Here is a 23707-nt window from a genome sequence, read left to right as displayed (position 1 = left end):
CCATAAATATTTGTTATTAAGAAATCATTTTGAAATCATGTGCCAAGAAATAAGAGGAATACCAAATTAGATGTATGTATGTATGTATGTGTTGTGGTTCCGTCTGAGGCCCCTCCGGGAACGGCTGACCTTCTGTCGGTTTCCAGCTCAGAGGGAGAGGCTGAGGAACAGGAGGTGCAGACAGACGAGGAGGAGGAATCCCAGGCTGAAGAAGAGGGAGGACAGCCAGAGTCCCACCAGGGGGAGCTCTCCCCAGCAAGCAGCCTGGATTCCTTAGAGGAAAGTGCACAAGCCATAATTGATCTGCGACAACGAAGAGCTACTCAGAGACGGAATCAATTGGCTAAATACTTTCAGCATTAAAGTGGCAACAGCTGGGTTTGGGTGTGGTGCTCTTGGGAAAGGCTAAAAGGCAGACCCACCCTTCCTGGCTTGTGGAGTTTTATCTTTGAGAGTCGTGGGACCTGATTGTGAACTTTGGCGTCTTGGAATCCTGGTTTGTGCCTTTGACTATTGAAACCTTGGGGGGGGGGGGGTGCCAGCAAGAAGCTTGCTGTATTGTCTGGACATCAGGACCCTGCTGTACCGTATTATATCCTGTCTGTTGGGAAGAACAGGTTTTCCTCTGTGCTTATTTTTTCCAGTTATAAAATACTTTTGGCTTTTACCAGAGTGTCTGGCTGTTTTTTCCAGTTGGTGTTGAGGTCTGGGGGAACCCAGACAGAACAGTATGTATGTATGTATGTATGTATGTATGTATGTATGTATGTATGTATGTATGTATGTATGTTTGTTTGTTTGTTTATTTGATTTGAATGCCGCCCCTCTCCGAAGACTCAGAGCAGCTCACAACAATATGTTCCTATATTTCCCAGAAAATAGAACAGTGCATTAATTTACATAGCAAGAATGACAACCTTAAACTTTATAACAAAAATAATACTTAAAATGTATTAAAATGTATACACTTGTAATTCTGCATTCAGTTTTGGACACCACAATGTAAGAAGAATGCTGAGATTTCTAGAAAGAGTGCAAAGAGCAACAAAGATGACTAGGGGACTGGAGGCTAAAACATAAGAAGAATGGTTGCAGGAACTATGTCTCATTTAATGAAAAAAAAAAGAATTAGGTGAGACATGATAGCAGTGTTCCAATATCTCAGGGATTGCCACAAAGAAGAGGGAGTCAGGCTATTCTTCAAAGCACTTGAAAGTAGGACAAGAAGCAGTGGGTAGAAACTGATCAAGGAGAGAAGCAACTTAGAAGTAAGGAGGAATTTCCTGACAGTTAGAACAATTAATCAGTGGAACAGCTTGCCTCCAGAAGTTATGAATGCTCCAACACTGGAAGTTTTTAAGAAGATGTTGGATAGCCGTTTGTCTGAAGTAGTGTAAGGTTTCCTGCCTAAGCAGGGGGTTGGACTAGAAGACCTTCACGGTCCTTTCCAATTCTGTTGTTGTTCTTGTTGTTGTTGTTGTTGTTGTTGTTGTTGTTGTTGTTCTTCTTCTTCTTCTTCTTCTTCTTCTTCTTCTTCTTCTTCTTCTTCTTCTTCTTCTTCTTCTTCTTCTTCTTCTTCTTCTTCTTCTTCTTCTTCTTCTTCTTCTTCTTCTTCTTCTTCTTATATTATTATTATTATCGATGAGCCTATCTGAACAACCTTAGTTCCAAAACAAATTTCTGCATAAATTTGGGTTTGATGACCTTTGTTCTATTCTATTGGTCACCATTATTTTTGTATAGGAAAGAACATTTGTTGGAGATGCAATGAGGATAATTCCTCTTTGAAACACAAGTTTTTACAATGTCTTAATCATGAATTCCCAAATTTGTATTAATTCAACTCCATGGATTTTCATGAGTGGGTTTGGGGAATGTGACAAATCCCTATAAACTGCTACGGTTAATCTAGTAGTCAAAGTAAGCTATTGACATATTATATAAAGCTTCAGAGTTTCTTCATTCTTAGCATTCAACTTAAATGTTTCCTTGAAGCTGAAGAGCCCTTATACCAGTCCTGCAGGAGAAGGAGACAATTTTACTTTTTTATTTATTTTTTGGTTCATGTCCAAATATTTTTATAGGTCTCTGAGAGGTGTATTGGGCAAGGGTCCCCAAACTTGGCAACTTTAAGACTTGTGGACTTCAACTCCCAGAATCCTCCAGCCAACAAAGCTGGCTGGAGGATTCTGGGAGTTGAAGTCCACAAGTCTTAAAGTTGCCAAGTTTGGGTATCCTTGGGCTAAAGAATAAGTGACATCTTCCACTAAGCCCAGAGAGCTATTTAAGAGACTTGCTACGTGGACCCACAGGACAGAAACAAAAGATAGCTTATTACACTTTGGACTATATATGCTAAAATTCACAGCATGCTTTGGGGAAATTAGCACTACCTTACTCTTTATTGATAAGATCAGTAACTGGAGGTGGGATACACATGTGTGAAACTAATTTATTCCTGACATTTATCTCCTTTAGAAAATGCATCCTTGCATTCAAGTTATTCAGTTCTACGTATTTAAGTTAGCCCACTTTTCTGAAAATATGCAATTAGTGTGTACAGACCCTTGAGCAATATTTTACTTCAAGGCCCTCCTTTCTTTGCTGAACACAACAACATTTGGTTTACATATCAGGATGTTTTGTTTTCCTTGTTATGCCTGCAATGCAAGCATTCTGCTTCAAGATTTCCAAATTACCTAATAATTATGAAATATTCTTAGTTACACTTGTCTCTACATATCCTTATATTCATTTCCAACATATCAGCATCACTTCATCTGAAGATGAATACTTTCATGGAACAGTTCAAATACACTTCTGGCAAGCAGCCAATACTATAAACTGTAGTATCTTATGGTGAGAAAGAATAGTATATAATACATGAAATAAGTTTCCAGCATTTCAAAGGACTTTTATGAATCTTGGTGTCAACTGGATTGGATAATTGCCATTGGCTCTTTAAGATCTCTAGATCTGACAAGCTAAAGTGGATTCTACAGAAAATCATACCACTGATTCACCCTCCTCACTTTTCTTTCTAAAAAAAATCTTTAGAGAAATGCTTAGCCAAATCTATTACTAATCCCCTCTCCCTACAAGACACAAGCTTATTTATCAAAGTCACTTTTGAGGGGGGGGGGATATTCTGATTTCATTCTATTCTATTCTATTTATTCTATTCTATAAAACACACATGGCTTCTCTGTATGGCCAAAAATGAAAAGCAAGGCTGCTTAATCTAAAAACCCGTACCCTTAGCACAATAGTTACAAGTTTGTAGGTATACCTCATTGCTGCTCTCATTGTTCTTTGTTTAGAGCCTACTCTGGTAAACTCTGATTTGCATTTTACTATCTCAAGTAACTTGTACATCCCTATATAACTAATAAAATCATTAACTTGAAATTGCTGTGTTTCCTAGGCATCTTATGCAAAGTACAACTACAGTATGCCTAAATGTACTTCTGCTCATGTAGCACAAAATGTTGAATTCTATTGTTCTGATGCATGACTCCATTGCCAGGGGCATTTGCATCAATAGTGTTATATAGGATTACACCAGGAGGGTTTAATAAGAAAGGAGTCACATCAGCGACAGCAAGAATATGTCCAAGGGGCACCCATTACAAACCCTCTAGCATTATACGAAAGGAAAAGCTAGAAATAATTACTACTTTGCACTTATGCAGCCTCTTCCTGCTTAATAGTAAACATAATGATTTACCTAATGAAAAGTTTAATTGTGATGGGAGGGACCTGGGAAAGCTGTTGCACCAAGCTCATAATTTCAAATCTTTCAGCAGTAATTAAGGGAGATAAAAGCTCATTCTATACACATAAATAAGATAGCTACTAATTTATTAAAATTATACACCCAAGCTCAAAGGCAAGTTAATATTTCTCACTGGTGTGTTAATTTGCTTTTGTGGGCTAGCTGGTTGGTCTTCTGCTCACATATCTACTCTGAATGCTTAACATACTGGAGATTCTATTTCACAATTTTTCAATATTCCACATTTTTATCTGCAGAGGTCTTTTTAAAGCCACCATGATCCAGAAATCTACTCCACAGTTCACAGAGTAGCAAGGGAAAGGACAATTAGTCTACCTATGATTTATTTTTATCATTGTCATTGATTTTATTTATTTATTTATTTATTTATTTACTTACTTACTTACTTACTTACTTACTTACTTACTTACTTACTTACTTACTTACTTACTTACTTACTTACTTACTTACTTACTAGATTTGTATGCCGCCCCTCTCCGAAGACTCGGGGCGGCTAACAACAATAAAGAAGACAGTGTAAACAAATATAATATTAAAAATAATCTAAAAAACCCAAATTTAAGAAACCAATCATACAAACAAGCACACCATGTATAAATTCTATAAGCCTAGGGGGAAGGGAAAAATTTCAATTCCCCCATGCCTGACGACAGAGGTGGGTTTTAAGGAGCTGCTGCCATTGTCGATTTTCAAAACCCTGCTTCCTCCAAGTAGAAAAACTCCATAATCTATCTGGTAAATTGAAGCCAAGCAAGTTTAATATAGAAAAGTATATTTAGTATTGCTGTTGAGAACTGTAGAAACTCACACATTGATAGTCATGCAAAAATGCTAGAGGACAGCTGGTTTCTGTTAGGATCACAGCTGTCTAGTTACATTCTGCACAATATCCACTGGCTGTTCTGAAGATTCTCTTTCCTTTCAAACTAGGTTTTCTTTCTCCCTCTAATTTTTTGGGGTTTCCGCAAACCTTGGATTACTCTCTCTGTTATTTCATTGCCATTCTTGCTACATAAGCACAATTGTGGTATTGAAATATTGAATTACTGGTAGATAGAGAAAGTGGTAATTGCAAATCCTTAACCTTAATGACTCTTGGCAATAAAACAAAACTATTCAGGAAAACACTTTTAAGTCCCGAGATCCAGTGATGGCAGATTGCCCAATTGGTTTCTACAAAGGAAATAACCTCATCTAGAGATCTACCAAGTCTAATTATCGCATACAGTTATTATTTTCAGAAGCTAGGAAACAACCAAGTGGCAGTGGGATCCCAAACAATCAAAAACGCCCAGAGAAATCAAAAATTATTTTTTTAAAAAATTGATCAGGAACCTGATCAGAAAATAACAATCTCTTAAGAGTGATTTTCCAATACAACATGGGAAGGTTTTGGTGGCCATAAATCCTAAGTAGAGAGACCAGGGAAAAGAATTTAGAGTAAAATAAATAAATATAAACATAACATAAATTATATTTAATACAGTTAATACAATTATTCAGAGTGTAGTTTCCCCTGTCAAATTAAACATTAACTTTAATGACAGAAGTCTACATTCAAAGCTGTGGGGCATGTTTTGAGCATCTGAAGCTGTGGGAATATGTAGACACAGACTCCCTACCCAGAAATATCAAACAGGCCTTCTGTTCCCTTAGTAGATTAGTAATTTGCTGAACTAAGGCTCAGAATGTAAGCGCTATGTTTGTTAAGCAATGGACTGAAAACATTTGGAGGCACATTCAAACTAAACCCATGACAGATGAACCTACAATAATGTGAACTGCCAATTCTAGTCCTCCTTTCATTTACTTATCTGAGTCCACTTCAATCAAAAGTATTAAAAATCATGACAATAATTAAAGAGACCCTGTGAGAAAATATTTTTATTTGCTTTGTCTGGGATATGTTTTTAACAGGTGGAAGCATTCTTGTTTCTCGGGAAAAAAGTCAATTTCAATCTGTTGATATCAGTGTATGAAAATGTATTAGGAGCACAGCCAAAATTATTAGGATTTACTGATGAAAGCTTTATACGATCATTTGTAGGGTGGGTAGATGGGCTTTCAAAGGGAATAATGGGTGTTCTTCTATATTATTGGACCATTCCAACTATTTTTCACACTGGGAAACCAATAGTGCAACTCCCATAAGAATTTTATAGGAAGCTTCTACATAAAAATTTCTATAACCTTTGTTTATATATATCTTCCTTAATAATATGTTTTGCTGCAGTATTACTGGAATAATTCCTTCACAGACCACCACATAATCAAGTCCAGTTCTCTTGGATGCCAAATAGAGGACTGATTCTTATTAAAAACACATCTCTTTTTACAATCCTGTAATCCCTTAATTTGGGGTAGAGTCAAGGTGATTGGAGGAAGATGAGCATTTACTCACTGGATACCCTTTCCTGACACTATGTGTAGTTCGCAGCAGATTTTTTCCTTTGCGCTCTAGGAGTGGAACATCTACACTACCTAAGATTGAACTCTCAACCTTCCAACAGAAGGTGACCGTCTTTGCCACCAGGCCACCACATTGTTCACAGGGCTGATTTCTAGGAAACTGATAAAATATTCTACTATAAAAGAATTTCGTGAGCAGACCATACCCTTTACAAAAAATAAGCGTTCAGCTAGTAAAGATAATGCAGCAGAGAGGAAAAAAAGCATAGTTACAAACCTCAAGTCCAGAAAAAGAAACAGACGAATCCAATGGTCTCTTCTTTCTTGGGCCAAGGGCTTCCAGGGCTGCACGGTTAGCGTCCCTTTGCTGCATTTCTGCAAATTCTAATTGTTGCATCTAAGAGTAAGACAAAGTTATGGAAAAATAAATCTGAATATAATGAAAGCTATTCTTTATCAACCCCCCCCCCCCCCTTTGACCTGCTCTTTAAATAGCAGGGAAGTTTTATTGGTCTTAAAATACATACAAATAAGAAGAAAAGTGGGTTGGAATCACACTCGGACAGAACCATTCACAAGATCCCTCTTTACTGTACATTAAATTATTCCAGTAGGATTTTTCTCATATAAGAAATGTGGTCCAAAGCTGTTAATGCAGTCAGCTCAATCAAGGTATTATTTTAAAATAGTTACTTTATGCACCAGATTTTACTGTAATTTTTGGTTTTGCTACAGGTATTTTAGCTTCTTTCTTGCAGACGGCAGCTTTGAAATATAAATATTTACTTAAGATTCCATTCAGGGGACTGCTTTAAAAAAGCTCAAATAGCTACACTATTCGTATATATAAATGCTGTTATAAGCCAGACAACTTTGTCCATGTGAGTCACATATATGTGCTTTTATCGCCTAACAGAACTAATGTGATAAACATCAGTTACCAAGGAATATGGGAGATGTGAATTCTTAAAATAAATAAAGCAAGTACCCAAAAGCTAACTGATACTTCTACCTTCATCCTTATATATTCACTCAAAAAAAAAAAAAAGGCAATCAGAAGCCATAGAGAAAGCGTTTCAAAACCATTTCCCTTCTTCGATTTTTCCATCAGCTCCAAGTACAAAGATTTTTTAAAAACCTGTGTAAAGATCAAATTGCCATGAAAACATTGCAGAAATGGTAAAACGGTCTTTGTTGCTCCTGGCCTTTTTAATAATAATATATAGGGTTTTAAAAGTCTAGTCTTGAAGCAATCAAGTAGTTTCTAGGTGACACAATAACCATTTTGGTTAATCTGACCTGAAGCACAAATAAAGTAGAGGTATATTTTTAAAGCCCTTCTCGATAGTTATGCAGCCAAGCTACAGTCACACAAAGGAATTTAAAAAAGGAACTATACTCTATTCGGCATTAAAGGATTTGGGGGGGGGGGGGGTTGTCTATCTTACACAAATTCAATTTTTCACATTTACAAAAGTTCACTGCATCACCTTCACTTCCATTGACTTTTTGTGCAAATGTGTTATCTACATGTTACTTAAAGACTCATGCTATCTTAAAATGTCTATACAAACCAAGGTTTGTTGCCAGGTCAACTGAAACATGATTTTGTTCCCCTTTAGGTATGCTTTCCCCCAAACCAATTCTTTCCAGATGTATCTGGATTATAACTGACAAAACACTAGGCTGGAAACTGAAAGTTGAAATCCTGAGCTTGAGACAGATGCATTAGGATCTATCTGAACATTAAAACATTATCTTACATTTATCCTGTGAAAAAATACAGAACAATCTCCAATGTTCAGTAAAACTCATTTTCATCTATCACCATCACTTATTCATCCATTTACTATGAGGAATTAACAATAATGGCATGTGTCAACTAGGCAGAATCCCTAGTAACTTTACTACAGCCCCAAATCCTCATACTCTAGTTCTTCAGTGTGATTTTCCATGACCAGTTGCTAAACTCAGTTTATTTATCTTCACTTTTATAACCTTTTCTTGTTTTACAAATGTATCTAACTAGAGTAGATATATAAACTGAGTTTAGGGAGAGAGTTTAGCAACTGGTCATGGAAAATCTCACTGAAATGAGGGTTTGGGGTTGTAGTAAAGTTACTTTGTCCTTCTACAGAATCTTCCCCTACAGTAGCATGCTTACATCATCTAATTTTAATTACATTTGTAAAGCTACCCGTTAAATAGGTAAAAATTATTTCCAAACTACTAAAAACCTAAAAGCAACATTTTACTTGTATTAATATTTGTGATTGATACAGACAGATTAAAATAGATATAAAAATAAACATATTTTGATTTTAATTGTATATTTGCAAACATATTTTTAATACTAGCTGTTTTATGGAACACCTAAATTTATTTTCAGACTATCATTGCTGGCATTTTGAAAAGGGTCCAAAATACTATTTTTAGAGGCTGAAAATAATAATTGATTATCTATAAAGATGGGGGGGGGGGGGGGAGATGTTTGCAATAGCACCAATATAGAAACAAGCATTTTGCAACTTAGAGGAAATCAACAAGTCATATTATGGGAAATAGAATAGAAAGCAAATCCTACAAGGTTGAAGTGTGCTTACCCTAATGAAGACAGAACTGCAACAGGAAGTAACTGTGATGATAAGGATGAGTAGGAAACTGTTATCAGCTTAATGGAGACATTGCATATAATAAACTGAATATATGAATTTGATGGTACTGAATGGGAAAGACTTTTGCAGATCCTTAGAGTAGGATATTCATAGAAGATCAAAGAGAAGGAATGAACATCCACATTGTAGAACTAATCTTTTTAATGTCATTTAACACATGCATTAACATTTTAGAGTTCAGCACAAAGATTTGTTATGCTTTAATGCAGGGACCCTCAAACTTGACAAGACTTGTGGACTTCAACTCCCAGAATTCTCCAGCCACCTATGCTTTTATGTGTGCTGTGCAAGTAAAGCATGGAGCCACACAGATTAAGAAAACTAGTTCAAGCAAATGAAAGGCCAGTGCCATCTGATGGAGACTTGGGAAAAGGTGCTGCTTGCTATCTTGGAAAAACAATACTACTTTCCCATTATCTAAAGTTGAGATAAACACGCATTCATTTTTTTCCTAAAGAAGAAGAAGAAATATGTAATCATCAACTCCCAATCATTGGTTATTGCTACCATTAAAAATCTATTGTCTTGGAAATCTTCTGCAAGGATCTTATCCTTCTACGTACAACACAAAACAAGCAGTGTTCTCTCAGCACTGAAATGTTGTACATCTAGTCCTCGACTTATGACAACTGATGCTAAATTTTTGGTTATTAAGTGAGATATTTATTAAATTAATTTTGCCCCATTTTACCACCTTTTTTGCTTCAATTATGAAGTGAAATGGCTGCAGCTGATAAATGAGTAACCCGGTTGTTAAGTGAATCTGACTTCTCCATTGACTTTGTATCATAAAGGGGGATAACATGACCCTGGGACACAGCAACGATCATTAATATGCGCCAGTTGCCAAGCAAAGGAATTTTGATCACATGATCATGGGGACGGCTGCAAAGATCGTAATTGTGACAAACAGTCATAAGTCACTTTTTTAAGTGGCATTGTAACTTTGAACAGTCGCAAAATGAATTGTTGTAAGTCAGGGACTACCTGTATTGACTTCTTTCTACAATGGGTCTGAAATAACTATTTAAAAGGGGTATACCGAGTAACTTAATTTTTTTTAAAAAGGGGATATTTATTTATTTATTTATTTGTTTGTTTGTTTATTTATTATTCAACTTACATGCCGCCCAATTCTGAAGAACTCAGGGCGGCTTACAACAGCGGTACAAATATAAGAATAAATACAAAACAGTAAAAGAAGGCGAATAGTTACCTGAGGTTAAAACATAACAAACTAAAAACCCATAAAAAGTTATTATATTAAAAAAAAGAAAAAACACACTCATATAGATACACACGGTTCTTACAGCTGGCCATCAAGCTGTGAATGTATGGCCCCCAGGCCTGTCGGCAAAGCCAGATCTTTGTAGCTTTGCGAAAGGCCAGCAGGATGAGAGCAGTACGGATATTGGGGCGAAGTTGGTTCCACAGAGCTAGGGCGGCCACAGAAAAGGCTCTCCACCGTGGCCCTGCCAACCTGTATTGCGTAGTCAACGGGACCCAGAGGAGGCCAAATCTGTGAGCTCTTATTGGTCTCTGGGAAGTATGCAGCCATATTCATGTTTTAGAGCAGTGTTTTTCAACCAGTGTGCCGTGGCACACTAGTGTGCCGCGAGACATGGTCAGGTGTGCCGCGAAGAAGGAAGCTCAGGTTCCGGTCTCGCAACTTTTTGCTTTGAGAGTGAGAGTGATAAAGAGAGAGAAAGAAAGCGAGAGAGAGAGAAAGCAAAAGAGAAAGAAAAGAGAGAGAGAGAAAACAAGAGTGAGAGAGAAAGAAGGCAAGAGAGAGAAAGAAAAAGATAGCAAGAGAGAGAGAAAAGGAGAGGAAGGGAGAGGGAGAGAGAGAAATGAGCAAAAAGGGGAGAAAAAAAGAGAAATGAGAAAATGATTGAGACAGAGAATGAGAGGAAAGAGAGAGAAACAAAAGAGAGAGAGAGAGAGAAGTGACTCTTGATTTAAAGCATATGATAAAAAGCACCCAAAGAATAAGAGAGAGAAAAACCCAGCCCTCACCTGTTTTGGGAAATGGTTCAAGAGTGTGTGTATACACACACACACACACACACAAGGGTGGGGAGGAGACAGGGATGGAAAAAGAGAGGAGAGTGTCTTAGGGTGTCATTTTGTGTCATTTTGGTTGGTGGTGTGCCCCAGGAATTTGTAAATGTAAAAAATGTGCCGTGGCTCAAAAAAGGTTGAAAATCACTGGTTTAGAGGAGAGAAAAATGTTAGAGAATGTATATTCCACATATTCCTTCTAGTAAATAGAATAGAATTCTTTATTGACCAAGTGTGATTGGACACACAAAGAATTTTGTCATTGGTGCATACGCTCTCATGTACATGAAAGAAGATACATTTGTCAAGAATCATGAGGTACAACGTTTAATGATTGTCATAGGGTACAAATAAGCAATCAGGGAATAACCAATATAAATTGTAATGATACAAGCAACAAGTTAGAGTCATACAGTCATAAGTGGGAGGAGATGGGTGATAGGAACAATGAGAAGAGTAATAGTAATAGTAATGCAGCCTTAGTGCATAGTTTGACAGTGATGAGGGAATTATTTGTTTAGCAGAGTGATGGCATTTGGGGGAAAATGTTTTTGTGTCTTGGTGTCTTGGTGTGCAGTGCACTAATGCATCATTTTGAGGGTAGGAGTTGAATCAGTTTGTGTCCAGGACTGCGAAGGATCAGTAAATAATTTCACATTATAAAGTGGCTAAAAACACAAATAAAACCACAAGAAGCTTCACGCTAAAAGGGCAGAGCAGCAATAAAAGCCAAACACTAACAATTAACAGAAACAACAGATGGACAATGTCAATCTTCCTATTCCCTTTGATACCCAAAATGTTTTAAAGTCCTGTTTCTCATAAAAATACTGTTTCTTGAAATGCATTTCAACTTTCAGTTTCTTTTCTCATGTCAATTTATATTATTTTTCCCAGAAAATTTGTTCATTTGTATCTATTTTTTAAAGGTAACTTTTCCACCTTTATTGACATATCTTAGCATCTCTTGGATTAGTTAAGCATTCTTCTAATTTGTGACAATTTTTTAAAGTTGCATGTTCCCTACTGTTCTGTCTGGGTTCCCCCAGACGCCAACACCAACTAAAAAGAGTAGCCAGACACGCTGGTAAAAAGCAAAGTCATTTTATATCTTTGAAAACAAACACAGATAACAAAAACTGTTCTTACAAACTGGAATGCTGTGAAGCTTCACAGAAGAGTCACGACGGCCAGACAATGCAACAGGCTTCTTGCTGGCACACACACCACTGTAGATAATAAAACCCACGCCTCCCCCAAGTTTTCAGCCTTCGAGGCCACAAGCCAGAATCAGAGACGCCAAGGATCGAAGCAAGGTCACAGGACTCCCAAAAGATAACTCTCCACAATACAGGAAGGGCGGGCATGCCTTTTCAACCTATCTGAGGAGAACCACACCCAAACCCAGCTGTTGCCTATTAGGGATGGAAATACCTGGCTAATTGTCCCCTTCTTTGTGCTGCCCTTCTCTGCCTCACATCTATGATGGCTTGTGCATTCTCATCCAATGACTCCAGGCTACTCGCTGGGGAGAGCTCCCACCCGGGGGTCTCAGGCTGTTCCCCCTCCTCCTTGTCCTGACATTCCTCTTCCCCATCTGCCTGGTCCTCCTCCTCCTCCTGTTCTTCGTCCTCCCCCTCTGAGCATGGAGCCGGCAGAGTTCCAACCGTTCCCTGAGGAGCCTCAGGCTGAATCACAACACCTAATTATGTGGGAGCTGTGGTAATGCCATAGTTAGAATCAGGGGTGGGTTCTGACTTTTTTTGCTGCCAGTTTGCTTCCTGACGCGCCACATGGGTGCGGATGCGCAATGGTAAAAAACAGCTTCTGTGCATAAATAGAAACAAAAACAGCTTCTGCGTTTGTGCAGAAGCAAAAAACAAGATGGCACCGCCGCGAGAGATGGTTCAGGGGCATGGCAGTCCTGGGTTACTGCCAATTCCAGCGACCTAGGCCGTCAAATTACTACTGGTTCCATAAAACCAGTCCGAACTGGGAGGAACCCACCTCTGGTTAGAATGCGATATTGCAGGCTGACTCTAGCCACTGCCAGGAGTTCGAATCTCACCAGGCTGAAGGTTGACTCAGCCTCCCATCCTTCTGAGATTGGTAAAATGAGAACCCAGATTGTTAGGGGAAATATGCTGACTCTGTAAACTGCTTACTATAAAGCCCTCTGAAGTGGCATGCAAATCTAAATTCTATTGCTAAGTGTTATTAGCATATGCAACTTTGTATGCAGAACTTTCTGTATGTGTGAAGTATGGAGAACTTTCACTTCTTTATAATTAAAATTATTTTATTTAATACATTCTTACATTTCCAAATGCGAGATGTGCATATTGAACCTTCTAGGCACCTTTCCAATTACATTAAAGTTAAAGCTCAGTGCTAATGCAAGTATTATTCCCCAATGGTTTAGCTATATTTATATCTTGTACTAGATTTTTGAAATTTTCTGGTATTAAAATCATGGTCACTGCTCTTACATCATCTTCATCCTAAATAATTCTGTCTTAGAGCAGTTAATTGCATCTAGTAATAGTCTTCCCCCACCTGGTATCTTCAGATGTACAGGGTGACAACTGTCTATTGGAATCCTCTCAGACAATTTTATGTGGGAATTCAGAGTTCCAACGCATTTAGTTGAGAAACACCACATAGATTACATTCTGTAACCCCTGCCTGCATGAAGCAAATTGAAATCCCTCACTACAAATATGTCTTTGCCATTTCAGGATGCTTATTTCCCTCCATGTAGACTTAGACCAATTAAGAACTACTCATTGTTGTGGTTAGTTCTGGCCCTGCTCCTGCCTCAAGGACTGTGGATGTGGGGGAGACATCCACATGCTGCAGGCCTGTTTTGGCCCCCTCCCCGGTGGAATCTAATGATGAAGGCTCCTCTGACCAAGAAGACATGAGTGACAGGGAGGAGGAGAATGTGTCAGACAGCTCAGAAGGAGATCAATTATCTAGCTCCTCCTTGGATTCAGAACAAGAGTTAATGATACAGCCACGCATGCGGAGAGCGATGCATAGGCAACAACTGAGAGATTATTATCAAAGAAAATGAGGCCACCTGTGGTTGGGTGGGGCTGTGGTAATTAGTGAGGCTGCTATAAATAGCAGCCTGTGGGTTTTGGCCATTGTGGAGGATTATCTGATCATTGTGTTTCCTGACTGCTTTACTGACTTTGACCTTTTGTGTGCTGCTTCCCCCCCCCCCCTTTGAAACTAAACCAGAGCAAAATGTGTTTCACTTTGTGAAAGAAGGACTGTGAATTGCCTCACAGCTGCAAGCTAAGTATCACAGAACTGATAAGGGACTTGTACAAATTACCAGTTTGTTTGGAGACCAGTGCTCTTTGCTATACCAAAAGAGGGCTTAGTTTATGTGAATTTTCATTATAAAGAACATTGTTTTGAATTTTCAAACATGTGTGTGTCTGAAATTTGTACCTGTGAATTTTTGGGAGGAGTCTACCAGAGAGCCCGACAGAACACTCATTAAGTATGATTTGTCAGCCAGTTGCAAATCCAATTGGTGATGATGCTTTCTATCCCACTTTTTTTCTAGCTTACTAAGAAGTAGGTTGTGTTCTACTTTGTCAAATGCCTTGCTGAAGTTTAAGTACCGGTATATTATGTCCACTATATTTTGCTGGCCTACAAACTTACATTATATGATATTATATTTTTAAATCTCCAAAGAGAAAATCAGCCCATGGAGGGTTTAAGGGCCTAAGTCCAAGAATAAAGAAATGTATATTGCCCTTCCTCCTAGAAATCAAATATTTACACTACAGTGTTCCCTCGATTTTCACGGAGGATGCGTTCTGAGACCGCCAGCGAAAGTCGAATTTCTGGGAAGTAGAGATGCAGAAGTAAATACACTATTTTTGGCTATGAATAGTATCGCAAGCCTTCCCTTACCACTTTAAACCCCGAAATTGCAATTTCCCATTCCCTTAGCAGCCATTTAGATTATTACTCACCATGTTTATTTATTAAAGTTTATTAAAAAAAATATTCATTAAAGGCGAACAAAAGTTTGGCGATGACATATGATGTCATTGAGCGGGGAAAAACATGGTATGGGGGGAAAACGCAAAGTGTTTTTTAATTAATATTTTTGAAAAACCGTGGTATAGACTTTTCGCGAAGTTCGAACCCGCGAAAATCGAGAGAACACTGTATTTGCAAATAGTGTTGATTGCAGAGTTGCAAGTGTTGGGGGCTAACATTGTTGTTTCTTTTTTGTTATCTAGAATCACAGAACAGAAATCTTGATAGGATCCTTGGAATTGGTGACTATAGCATCCTCAATAAATGACTAAGGAAAATCCACTGCTACCCAAAATAGTGTTCCATATAATACATAATAAAGACAAAAAAATGTAAATCCAACTATCTTTTTTTCTCTGCACAAACTGACTGGGACAGTTTTTTCAGTTGAGTTCTACCTAGTTTTCTGTTTTAAAAAAATAGCACAACTATTACCACTATTATGACTACATTTACACCCAGCTTTCCTATGTGGGCTCGAGTGACCTGAAGCAGTTGCTTGTTATCTTACTCAAACAAGTTGTGAAGTAACTAGCAAAGCCACATACTGAACCGCACAATCAGAGGACTTGAATGTAGGATCTTACCTTAACCACTATTAACACACTGATTCAGCTAATGGAATTAATATTAACACTGACGCAGTCATATTTCCTAAATAGCGATGTGATGATCTATTATAGCTGCCTAATAATTTTATTTATTTATTTATTTATTTATTTATTTATTTATTTATTTATTTATTTATTGATTGGATTTGTATGCCGCCCCTCTCCGCAGACTCGGGGCGGCTAACAACAATGATAAAAAAACAACATGTAACAATCCAATTTAATAAAACAACTAAAAACCCTTATTATAAAAACCAAACATACACACAAACATAATTCTGCCCCCGAATACTGAAATGAAAAAACTTGGGGGATTCTGTTGCATTTTAATGTACATTTTAAGCTGTAAGCTCATAAAAGCAGAGAGATGTATTTTTGTACACAGCAGTACATTGATCCAGCAATGCTGGTCAGCTACCTTATCATCTAAAGCAGGGGGTCTCCAACCTGGCTGTCTGAGGAATTCTGGGAGTTGAAGTCCACAGGTCTTAAAGTTGCCAAGTTTGGAGATCCCTGACACACCTTTACTGCAATAAAACGTATGTCATCATATATCCTTTTGACATCAAAGCCTGCCTGAAAGAATGCCCTGCACCTTTACTTCTTCCATCAGTCTCATCTTCTTTGCTTTGGCTAGAAACTGGCACATTGATTTTCCGACCATTTTACTGGATTGCTATTTATTTTGCCTCACCTCTTACATTAATCCAAGCAATAAGGGCTTTTAAAGCATTCATAAATAACCCACTGCTGCTACTATTGGCATCTAGAAGCCAACCGTAGCAATGTTAAGCAACAACAAATTTCATAGTTCAAGAGGCACAGTTAAGAAAAAGGTTGCTCAGAAAAATCACTCATTTACTACAAAGATCTTTTTTTTTTAAATGGCCCAGAATCACTCAAGTAACTATAGAAACCAATTTCTTAAGCTCAGTATCACACATCTCCCACCTCAATTGTCTTTATTATTGTTTTCTGTCAGATCCTTAATCAGAAATGTGAACAGGCTTGATTTATTCAGTGGGGGAAAAGAATCTGTAGGTCAAGTTAAAAAAAAAAAAATCTCACTCACAGAGTTTTCAACCTTAGGTATTTTCATTTAATTCTGTTCCCAGTAGCTCTGGGGGCAACTCCAGCGAGATCCAATATTAAGGCTCAATTAAAATAAGCTCCAATTAGTGGAGCTTTTTTCTCTCCGGCTAAAAAAGTCAGGAAATGGATATTGGGAAATGTAAAAAGTCAGCTACTGAGAGGAGGCTGCAGCAGACATAAATGAACTTATTTGTTGATTTCTGCAGTTGCTATGCAGAGGCCTCTGGGAGTAACAGCTTAACCAGTCTAAGCTATAAACTAAAACCCCTGCAGCTAAACATGAACTGTGTGAAACAAGGGCTCCATTCCAGAACAGAAAACTGCTGGGCCCAGAAAATTAAAAGCCAGAGGCGTTTTCCATTTAAAACTAAATCCCAGTACCACCTCCCAGCCAAAGAATTATAAGCAGTATCAGATTTACAAAACGAACAATTACCCTGGAAAAATGTAGGCTATTGTACAGTCCCAGATGCTAAATCTTAAAGTATCTTCCCCCCACCCTCCTAATCCCACATTATATTCCTATCCAGCGGATGGCTGTAGTTGAGCTCTGCTTAGAAATAGTTATTTGTGAACTATGAAAGTAAAGTGTTAAGAGCTGATAATTCACTGGCCTCATTTGAAGCAAGCGTTGCCCTTGCCTGCAGCAGTTCCTGTCCTTCCCCAGGGCCTCTACAAATGGTATGCAACAGCAAAATAAACCCTAACCTAATTGCCAGGGGAGGCCTGCCAACCTCTCCTCCCAACACAAAGCCAAACCTAGTAACTTGAAAGTCCTACCTCTTTTGCTTTCTGCTTTAAACGCAGCTGCTCTGTATCTTCTTTATTGCAACGGCTCTATTTTTTTTAAAAAAAAAGGAGAGGGAGGGAGACAGAGAAAGAAATGTAATGGAAGTTACCCAAAATACAAACATGATGCTTAAATATTTCATCAGCTACTTTTTTTGGTTCTGATTAGAAATCTTAGCTCTGGGGGGGGGCTTCATGCCGCGAGCCAGACTGGCTTGGTTCTCCCCACACGCACACCCCTCCGTGCCCAAACATCCTTTCATCAGGGACCTTTGCCTTGCTTGTAGCCCAGAGGAAGCTTGAACTAAAAATGATGCTAACGCTGTCAGTCAGGTCCGGAGTAGGCATGATGATGTTCATGTCAGGAGCAGACACTTGGGGAGAGAAAAGGAAAAGAAAGGCAGAAGGGGGGAAAGAATACTCTAACCCCACGTTCTACTGGAATAATACAGTAGGCTTGCCTTAGGGGGGCTGGTTTTAAACTCCCTTATTTCAGAATGAGGTGGATTTAAAAATAGAACCGTTTATACGGGCTGTGATAATCGGTTAAAATGTTATCTGCCACGAGGTCACTATAGTGATCAGCCAGCAGATGTTCTTACTTAAGTCTGCAAAAACTGGCTAAAGGCCAGATAGTCCCTGACACCTGCAAGATGGGAATACCACACTGACCTATTTTAGGGGAAGGAAGTGTGATCATGATCCTGGGCAGAAGGGAATTCACCCCACTAGCTAACTCGAAGCTGTTACTTATGCCTCTCTGTACCACGCATTCCATCCAGCATCAAACTTCCATCCAACCACTCTGGAACCAGCTACGGGTGAGATCATCCAAGGGCATGGGGTGAGGTATCATCAATACGCCGATGATACCCAGTTGTACATCTCCACCCCATGTCCAGTCAACGAAGCAGTGGAAGTGATGTGCCGGTGCCTGGAGGCTGTTGGGGCCTGGATGGGTGTCAACAAACTCAAACTCAACCCTGATAAGACGGAGTGGCTGTGGGTTTTGCCTCCCAAGGACAATTCTATCTGTCCGTCCATTACCCTGGGGGGGAATTATTGACCCCCTCAGAGAGGGTCCGCAACTTGGGCGTCCTCCTCGATCCACAGCTCACATTAGAGAAACACCTTTCAGCTGTAGCGAGGGGGGCGTTTGCCCAGGTTCGCCTGGTGCGCCAGTTGCGGCCCTATTTGGACCGGGAGTCATTACTCACAGTCACTCATGCCCTCATCACCTCGAGGCTCAACTACTGTAACGCTCTCTACATGGGGCTACCTTTGAAAAGTGTTAGGAAACTTCAGATCGTGCAGAATGCAGCTGCGAGAGCAATTATGGGCTTCTGTAAGTATGCCCATATTACTCCAACACTCCGCAGTCTGCATTGGTTGCCGATCAGTTTCCGGTCACAATTCAAAGTGTTGGTTATGACCTATAAAGCCCTTCATGGCACCGGACCAGAATATCTTCGGGACCGCCTCCTGCCGCACGAATCGCAGCAACCAGTTAGGTCCCACAGAGTGGGTCTTCTCCGGGTCCCGTCGACTAAACAATGTCGTCTGGTGGGACCCAGGGAAAGAGCCTTCTCTGTGGGGGCAGGATTGCCCCCACCCTCCCTGCCTTTCTTAAACTCCTTAAAACCCACCTCTGTCGTCAAGCATGGGGGAACTAAAACATCTCCCCCTTGCCCATGTTGTTTTGCCGTTTGATTGATTGACTGTGTGCCTGTTTTTTATATTTATTGGGATTGTTTTATGAATTTTTTAAAATTTAAAATTGTAATTTGATTGGTGGGAATTGGATTTGTTACTATGTACTGTTTTTATTATTGTTGTGAGTCGCCCCGAGTTTGCGGAGAGGGGCGGCATATAAATCCAATAAATCTAATCTAATCTAATCTACGTCCTGAGATCCGGATAATCCTCACCCTACTGGCCTTCTGGAAAGCTGTAAAATTGAGTTTTTGGGGGCGTTGATTTGATGGTGTACCATCGATATCCAGCCATAAATGGCACGTATGGCTTTTTAACTGGAGGGTTTAAATTGTTTTTAGAGGTTTTAATACTATTTATATGTTTTAATTTTTGTTATGAGCCGCGTAGAGTCCCTACGGAGATGGGTGGCATACAAATCAAATCAAATCAATAAATCAAATCAAATCAAACCAACACTTCCAGAACTAAAAACAAGTGGCTATTTTCTTGAGGCTGAACCATAATTTTCTTTAATAATAATTTGTGTACTTTCTGGGATTTCCCCGGCAGTCCCACTCTATTTACATGTTCTTGGCTATTTTTAGATAAGCTCACTTCACTTTTCTTGTAAGGTAGTCCTCAACGTACGACCACAATTGAGCCCAAAGTTTATGTTGCTAAGTGAGATATGTGTTACGTTTTGACCTATTTTACAGCCTTTCTTGCTACAGTTGTTAAAAGAGTCGTTGCAATTATTAAGTTACTAACATGCCTATTAAGTGAGTCTGGTTTACCCATTGACTTTGCTTGTCAGAAGGTTGCAAAAGATGATAAATGATCCCAGGATGCTACAACTGTCATAAATATGAGTCAGTTGCCAAGTATTTGAATTTTGATCATGTGATCAAAGGGACGTTGTAATGCAGTGCTTCTAAATTATTCTCTATTACGCCCCATTTCACGCTCCCAACATTTCACGCTCCCAACTCTCCACTGATGCACATCTCGCCCCACTCAACCTGCCACTCCCAAATTGCACCCAAAGTGCACAAGACACACATCGTACCTGACACTTGTACCAGTACCTCCATTGCATTCCTCGGCGTTGTGTCCAGGGTAGCCCATTCTAAAAGAAAACGTCTCACAAGTTCAAGAACTGGTGAGATGTTTTCTTTTAGAATGGGTTGCCCTGGACATAATATGATAGAAGTACTGATACATGTGTCAGGTACTACTCCCTGCGGCAAAAAAAAGCATGCACCCCCTCTGGCATTGTTCAGCATACCTCCCCATTATTTGAGAAGCTCTGCTGTAATGGTTCTAAGTGCCAACAGACTCAAGCTCAACCCAGACAAGACCAAGTGGCTGTGGGCATTTCCTCCTAAGGATTATTCAATCTGTCCACCAATCGTCCTGGGTGGAGAAACCTTAACCCCCTCAGATAGGATCCGCAACTTAGGTGACCTCCTGGATCCACAGCTGAACCTTGAACATCATCTCTCAGCTGTGGCCAGAGTCCTCCAGTTCCTGTCAGCTGGCAGAGCCGCGGGAGAGGCTGGCAGAGCCGTGGGAGAGGGCCTTCTCTGTTGCTGCCCCGACTTTATGGAACCAACTCCCCCCCGAGGTCCGTATGGCTCCCACGCTGCTGGCTTTCCATAAGCCATGAAGACCTGGCTATGCCGGCAGCCCTGCGGCCCTGTAACAACCACTAGCTTGTCCACATATTCTAATTGATTTGAATGATTAGTATGTATGCTATTAAATTGTCTTAGTTTTAATGATGATTTTAGAAATTAGTTTTTTTCCTTGACTTCTTTTTATTATTGTTGTTAATTGTAATTTTTATACTGCGGTAAGCCGCCCTGAGTCCTTCGGGATTGGGCGGCATAGAAGTCAAATTAATTAATTAAATAAATAAATAAATAAATAAATAAATAAATGTGGAAAAATGGTCACAAGTGACTTTTTCCAATAATGTTGTAACTTTGAATGGTTACTAGATGAATTGTCAAAAGTCGAGGACTAGTTGTATAGTTTATCTTTTTCATTCATTAGAAAGTCTTAAGGAGACTCCACCTTCTCCTTAGGAACCGGAGTAATGCAGTGGTTAGAGTGCAGCACCGCAGGCTACTTCAGCTAATTGCTACCTATAGTCAGCAGTTGTAATCTCACCATTGGCTCAAGGCTGACTCAGCCTTCCATCCTTCCGAGGTGAGTAAAATGAAGACCCAGACTGTTGGGAGCAATATGCTGATTCTGTAAACCGCTTAGAGACGCTGTAAAAGCACTATGAAGCGGTATATAAATCTAAATGCTATTGCTATTTCTTCCATGGAGAATTCCAGATATTACTCCTATCTGGCAAAAGGGGAGGGGGAGCAATTTTTCTACCTAACTAGTTATTGGCATTTACTACATAGATGAGGCTCAATATATCATTCTTTCTGTAGCAAGTTTTAAAAATTATTTCCTTTAATCTAGAGAGATAAAAGATGTAAAATAGTCCCAATGATGAAAATAAAGGGAAAAAAAGATTTCTGCTGCAGTTCCTTGCCTTCTAAATTCTCTCACCTTGGCTGCTCGGAGCAACTGTTCTTTTTCTTCTTCATCTCTCCTCCGTTTCTCAAGCTGATCCAATTGTTCAAGAAACTGAAGCTGAGACCGCGTATCATTAGATAAAGTATAGCTGTCATTCTCCTTGAAGGAAAAAAAAGGAAATGCATAATTTGTTACATGCACAGCAAAATTCTGATCTCAACATATAGTAATTTGTTAACCATATAAAACAAGAACTTTTTAGAGATAAACACGTATATATTGGACAAATCACCAACGTGTTTCCTTCGTGGAAGCATTTAAAGTAGAAATGTCCTTTACTCATAATGAATTCAATTTTTTATTTGCTTGCATATTCCTTTGTGTCACTGGAATATAACTTGTCTTTCATTTGCAAGTAGAGCCATTCCTGGGAAAATCCCTGGCAGGAACTTCAAAAACAGCTCTGTAGTCTCATTGTTCTAACTGTCATATAAACTGGGCTCATTGGATTTTTAAATAAAGGCAGCTGCAGTTAATACCAAAAAAATGTTTTCTGAAAAAGCATTCTTGTGGTAGTATGCTTCCTGATTCCCAAACACATGATTTCAGGTGTCTTAACTTCAAAGTAAATCAAAGGTAGGGGTGAACCCTTTAGGAAAAAGTTATAGAATTGATTAATTATGAGTGTCCCATAGCCCATTTAAATATCCATAATAGAGACAGCCTTTTACTCATAACTACAATTGGGTCATTTATGACTACAAATGCAAAGCAGTTAAGTCATGTCTGATTTTACAATCTTTTTTTGCCATGGTTCTTAAGTGAATTACTTAACATTAGGTGAATCCATTGCCTTTGCTTGTCTGAAGCCAGTTTGTCAAAAATGCAAATGTTGATCACATGACTCTGGAATGCTGCAAATATCATGAATACATGCCGCCAGATGCCAGGTGGACAAATTTTTATCACATGATCATGGGGATGCTACAATGGTAATAAGAGCAAGGACTGGTTTTCCAGTGCCCTTGTAAATAAGAATGGTTGTTAAATGAATTGCTATTAGCGTCTGTCTGTACCTTTTTCTGTATATTAAAGGGAAAGTACAGAAAAGATTTTGTCAGAGATTTTAATTCATTGCAAATGAGATTTAAAATTAGTTGAAGGCTATTCATTCATTCATTCATTCATTCAATCATTCAACTTTATTGGTGCCCAACTCCTATGGATTCTGAAGGTTGCAGATAGCCTATCTTTATCTTAATCAAAAATTCCCAAGTAACTGTATGAAATAATACTAAAATGAAAATGGATGCTTTACTTAATCAAGGAGGGGAATCTGCTTATATATGTAAACTTCCATATGACTATGCTCAATTGCTATATTGTCAGATCTTACCCAAGCAAAACATGCCATCCTTAGTGCTTACAGTAATGAATACACTTCACTCCTCCTACAAATAAAAGCAAAAGAACCAGGAATCTACAGAAAGAAGGCTTTTGCTCGTTCCCATCAATAAATACAGTTTGTTTCATCAATATTTTGCATAGTGCGAATGTTCAAAATTCTGTGAGCATAAATGCTTCAGGATAAATTAAGATGAATCATTCCAGGGTACCAGTTATTTTAAAATGACAAATTGAAACTTGGCAATCATGATTTTTACCTTATAGGTTCTTATACGATGTTGAGCAATTAAAGTTAGTTTTTCTAGAAGTCCTCTTAATCTCTCCTGTGTAGCATGGGAGATCAAGTTCAGAACATCAGAATTAACTTCCATAATGTCATGCCTTTTACCTGTTGAGGCAGAGAAAATCCATTACGTATTTTAGTACTAGCTGATAATTGAAATAATTAGCACAGCAGGCATTCTGTTCCCCCTGGAAGTCATACCCATTATGAATAAAGGTTTTGGAGATTGTGATTTTCCTGGTAAAGTCACAACTTCAAAGATCTTAGACATTACATTAATAAA

The 23707-nt window shown here is 38.8% G+C and overlaps 1 protein-coding gene across 3 annotated transcripts in view; it reads right to left on the bottom strand.

The window, feature by feature from the left end:
* The window catches only part of TAF4B (TATA-box binding protein associated factor 4b), a 75672-nt gene that overhangs the window by 11014 nt on the left and 40951 nt on the right, over positions 1-23707 (bottom strand). Inside the window, exons 11-14 of one of the 3 annotated variants that reach the window (XM_070747668.1) lie at positions 23399-23529; positions 21768-21893; positions 17493-17549; positions 6483-6602 (exon numbers count right to left, since the gene is read on the bottom strand). In XM_070747668.1, the coding sequence (XP_070603769.1) occupies positions 6483-6602; positions 17493-17549; positions 21768-21893; positions 23399-23529 (434 nt within the window). Of the gene's footprint in view, positions 1-6482; positions 6603-17492; positions 17550-17812; positions 17876-21767; positions 21894-23398; positions 23530-23707 lie in introns of those variants that run through there. The other 2 variants (XM_070747669.1, XM_070747670.1) reach the window with 2 other exon arrangements.

Source organism: Erythrolamprus reginae, chromosome 3 (assembly GCF_031021105.1).
Source record: "Erythrolamprus reginae isolate rEryReg1 chromosome 3, rEryReg1.hap1, whole genome shotgun sequence".
In the NCBI taxonomy this organism is placed as follows: domain Eukaryota; kingdom Metazoa; phylum Chordata; class Lepidosauria; order Squamata; family Dipsadidae; genus Erythrolamprus; species Erythrolamprus reginae.
Note: the sequence above shows the minus strand (reverse complement) of the source record. Positions and strands in the feature narration are given on the sequence as shown.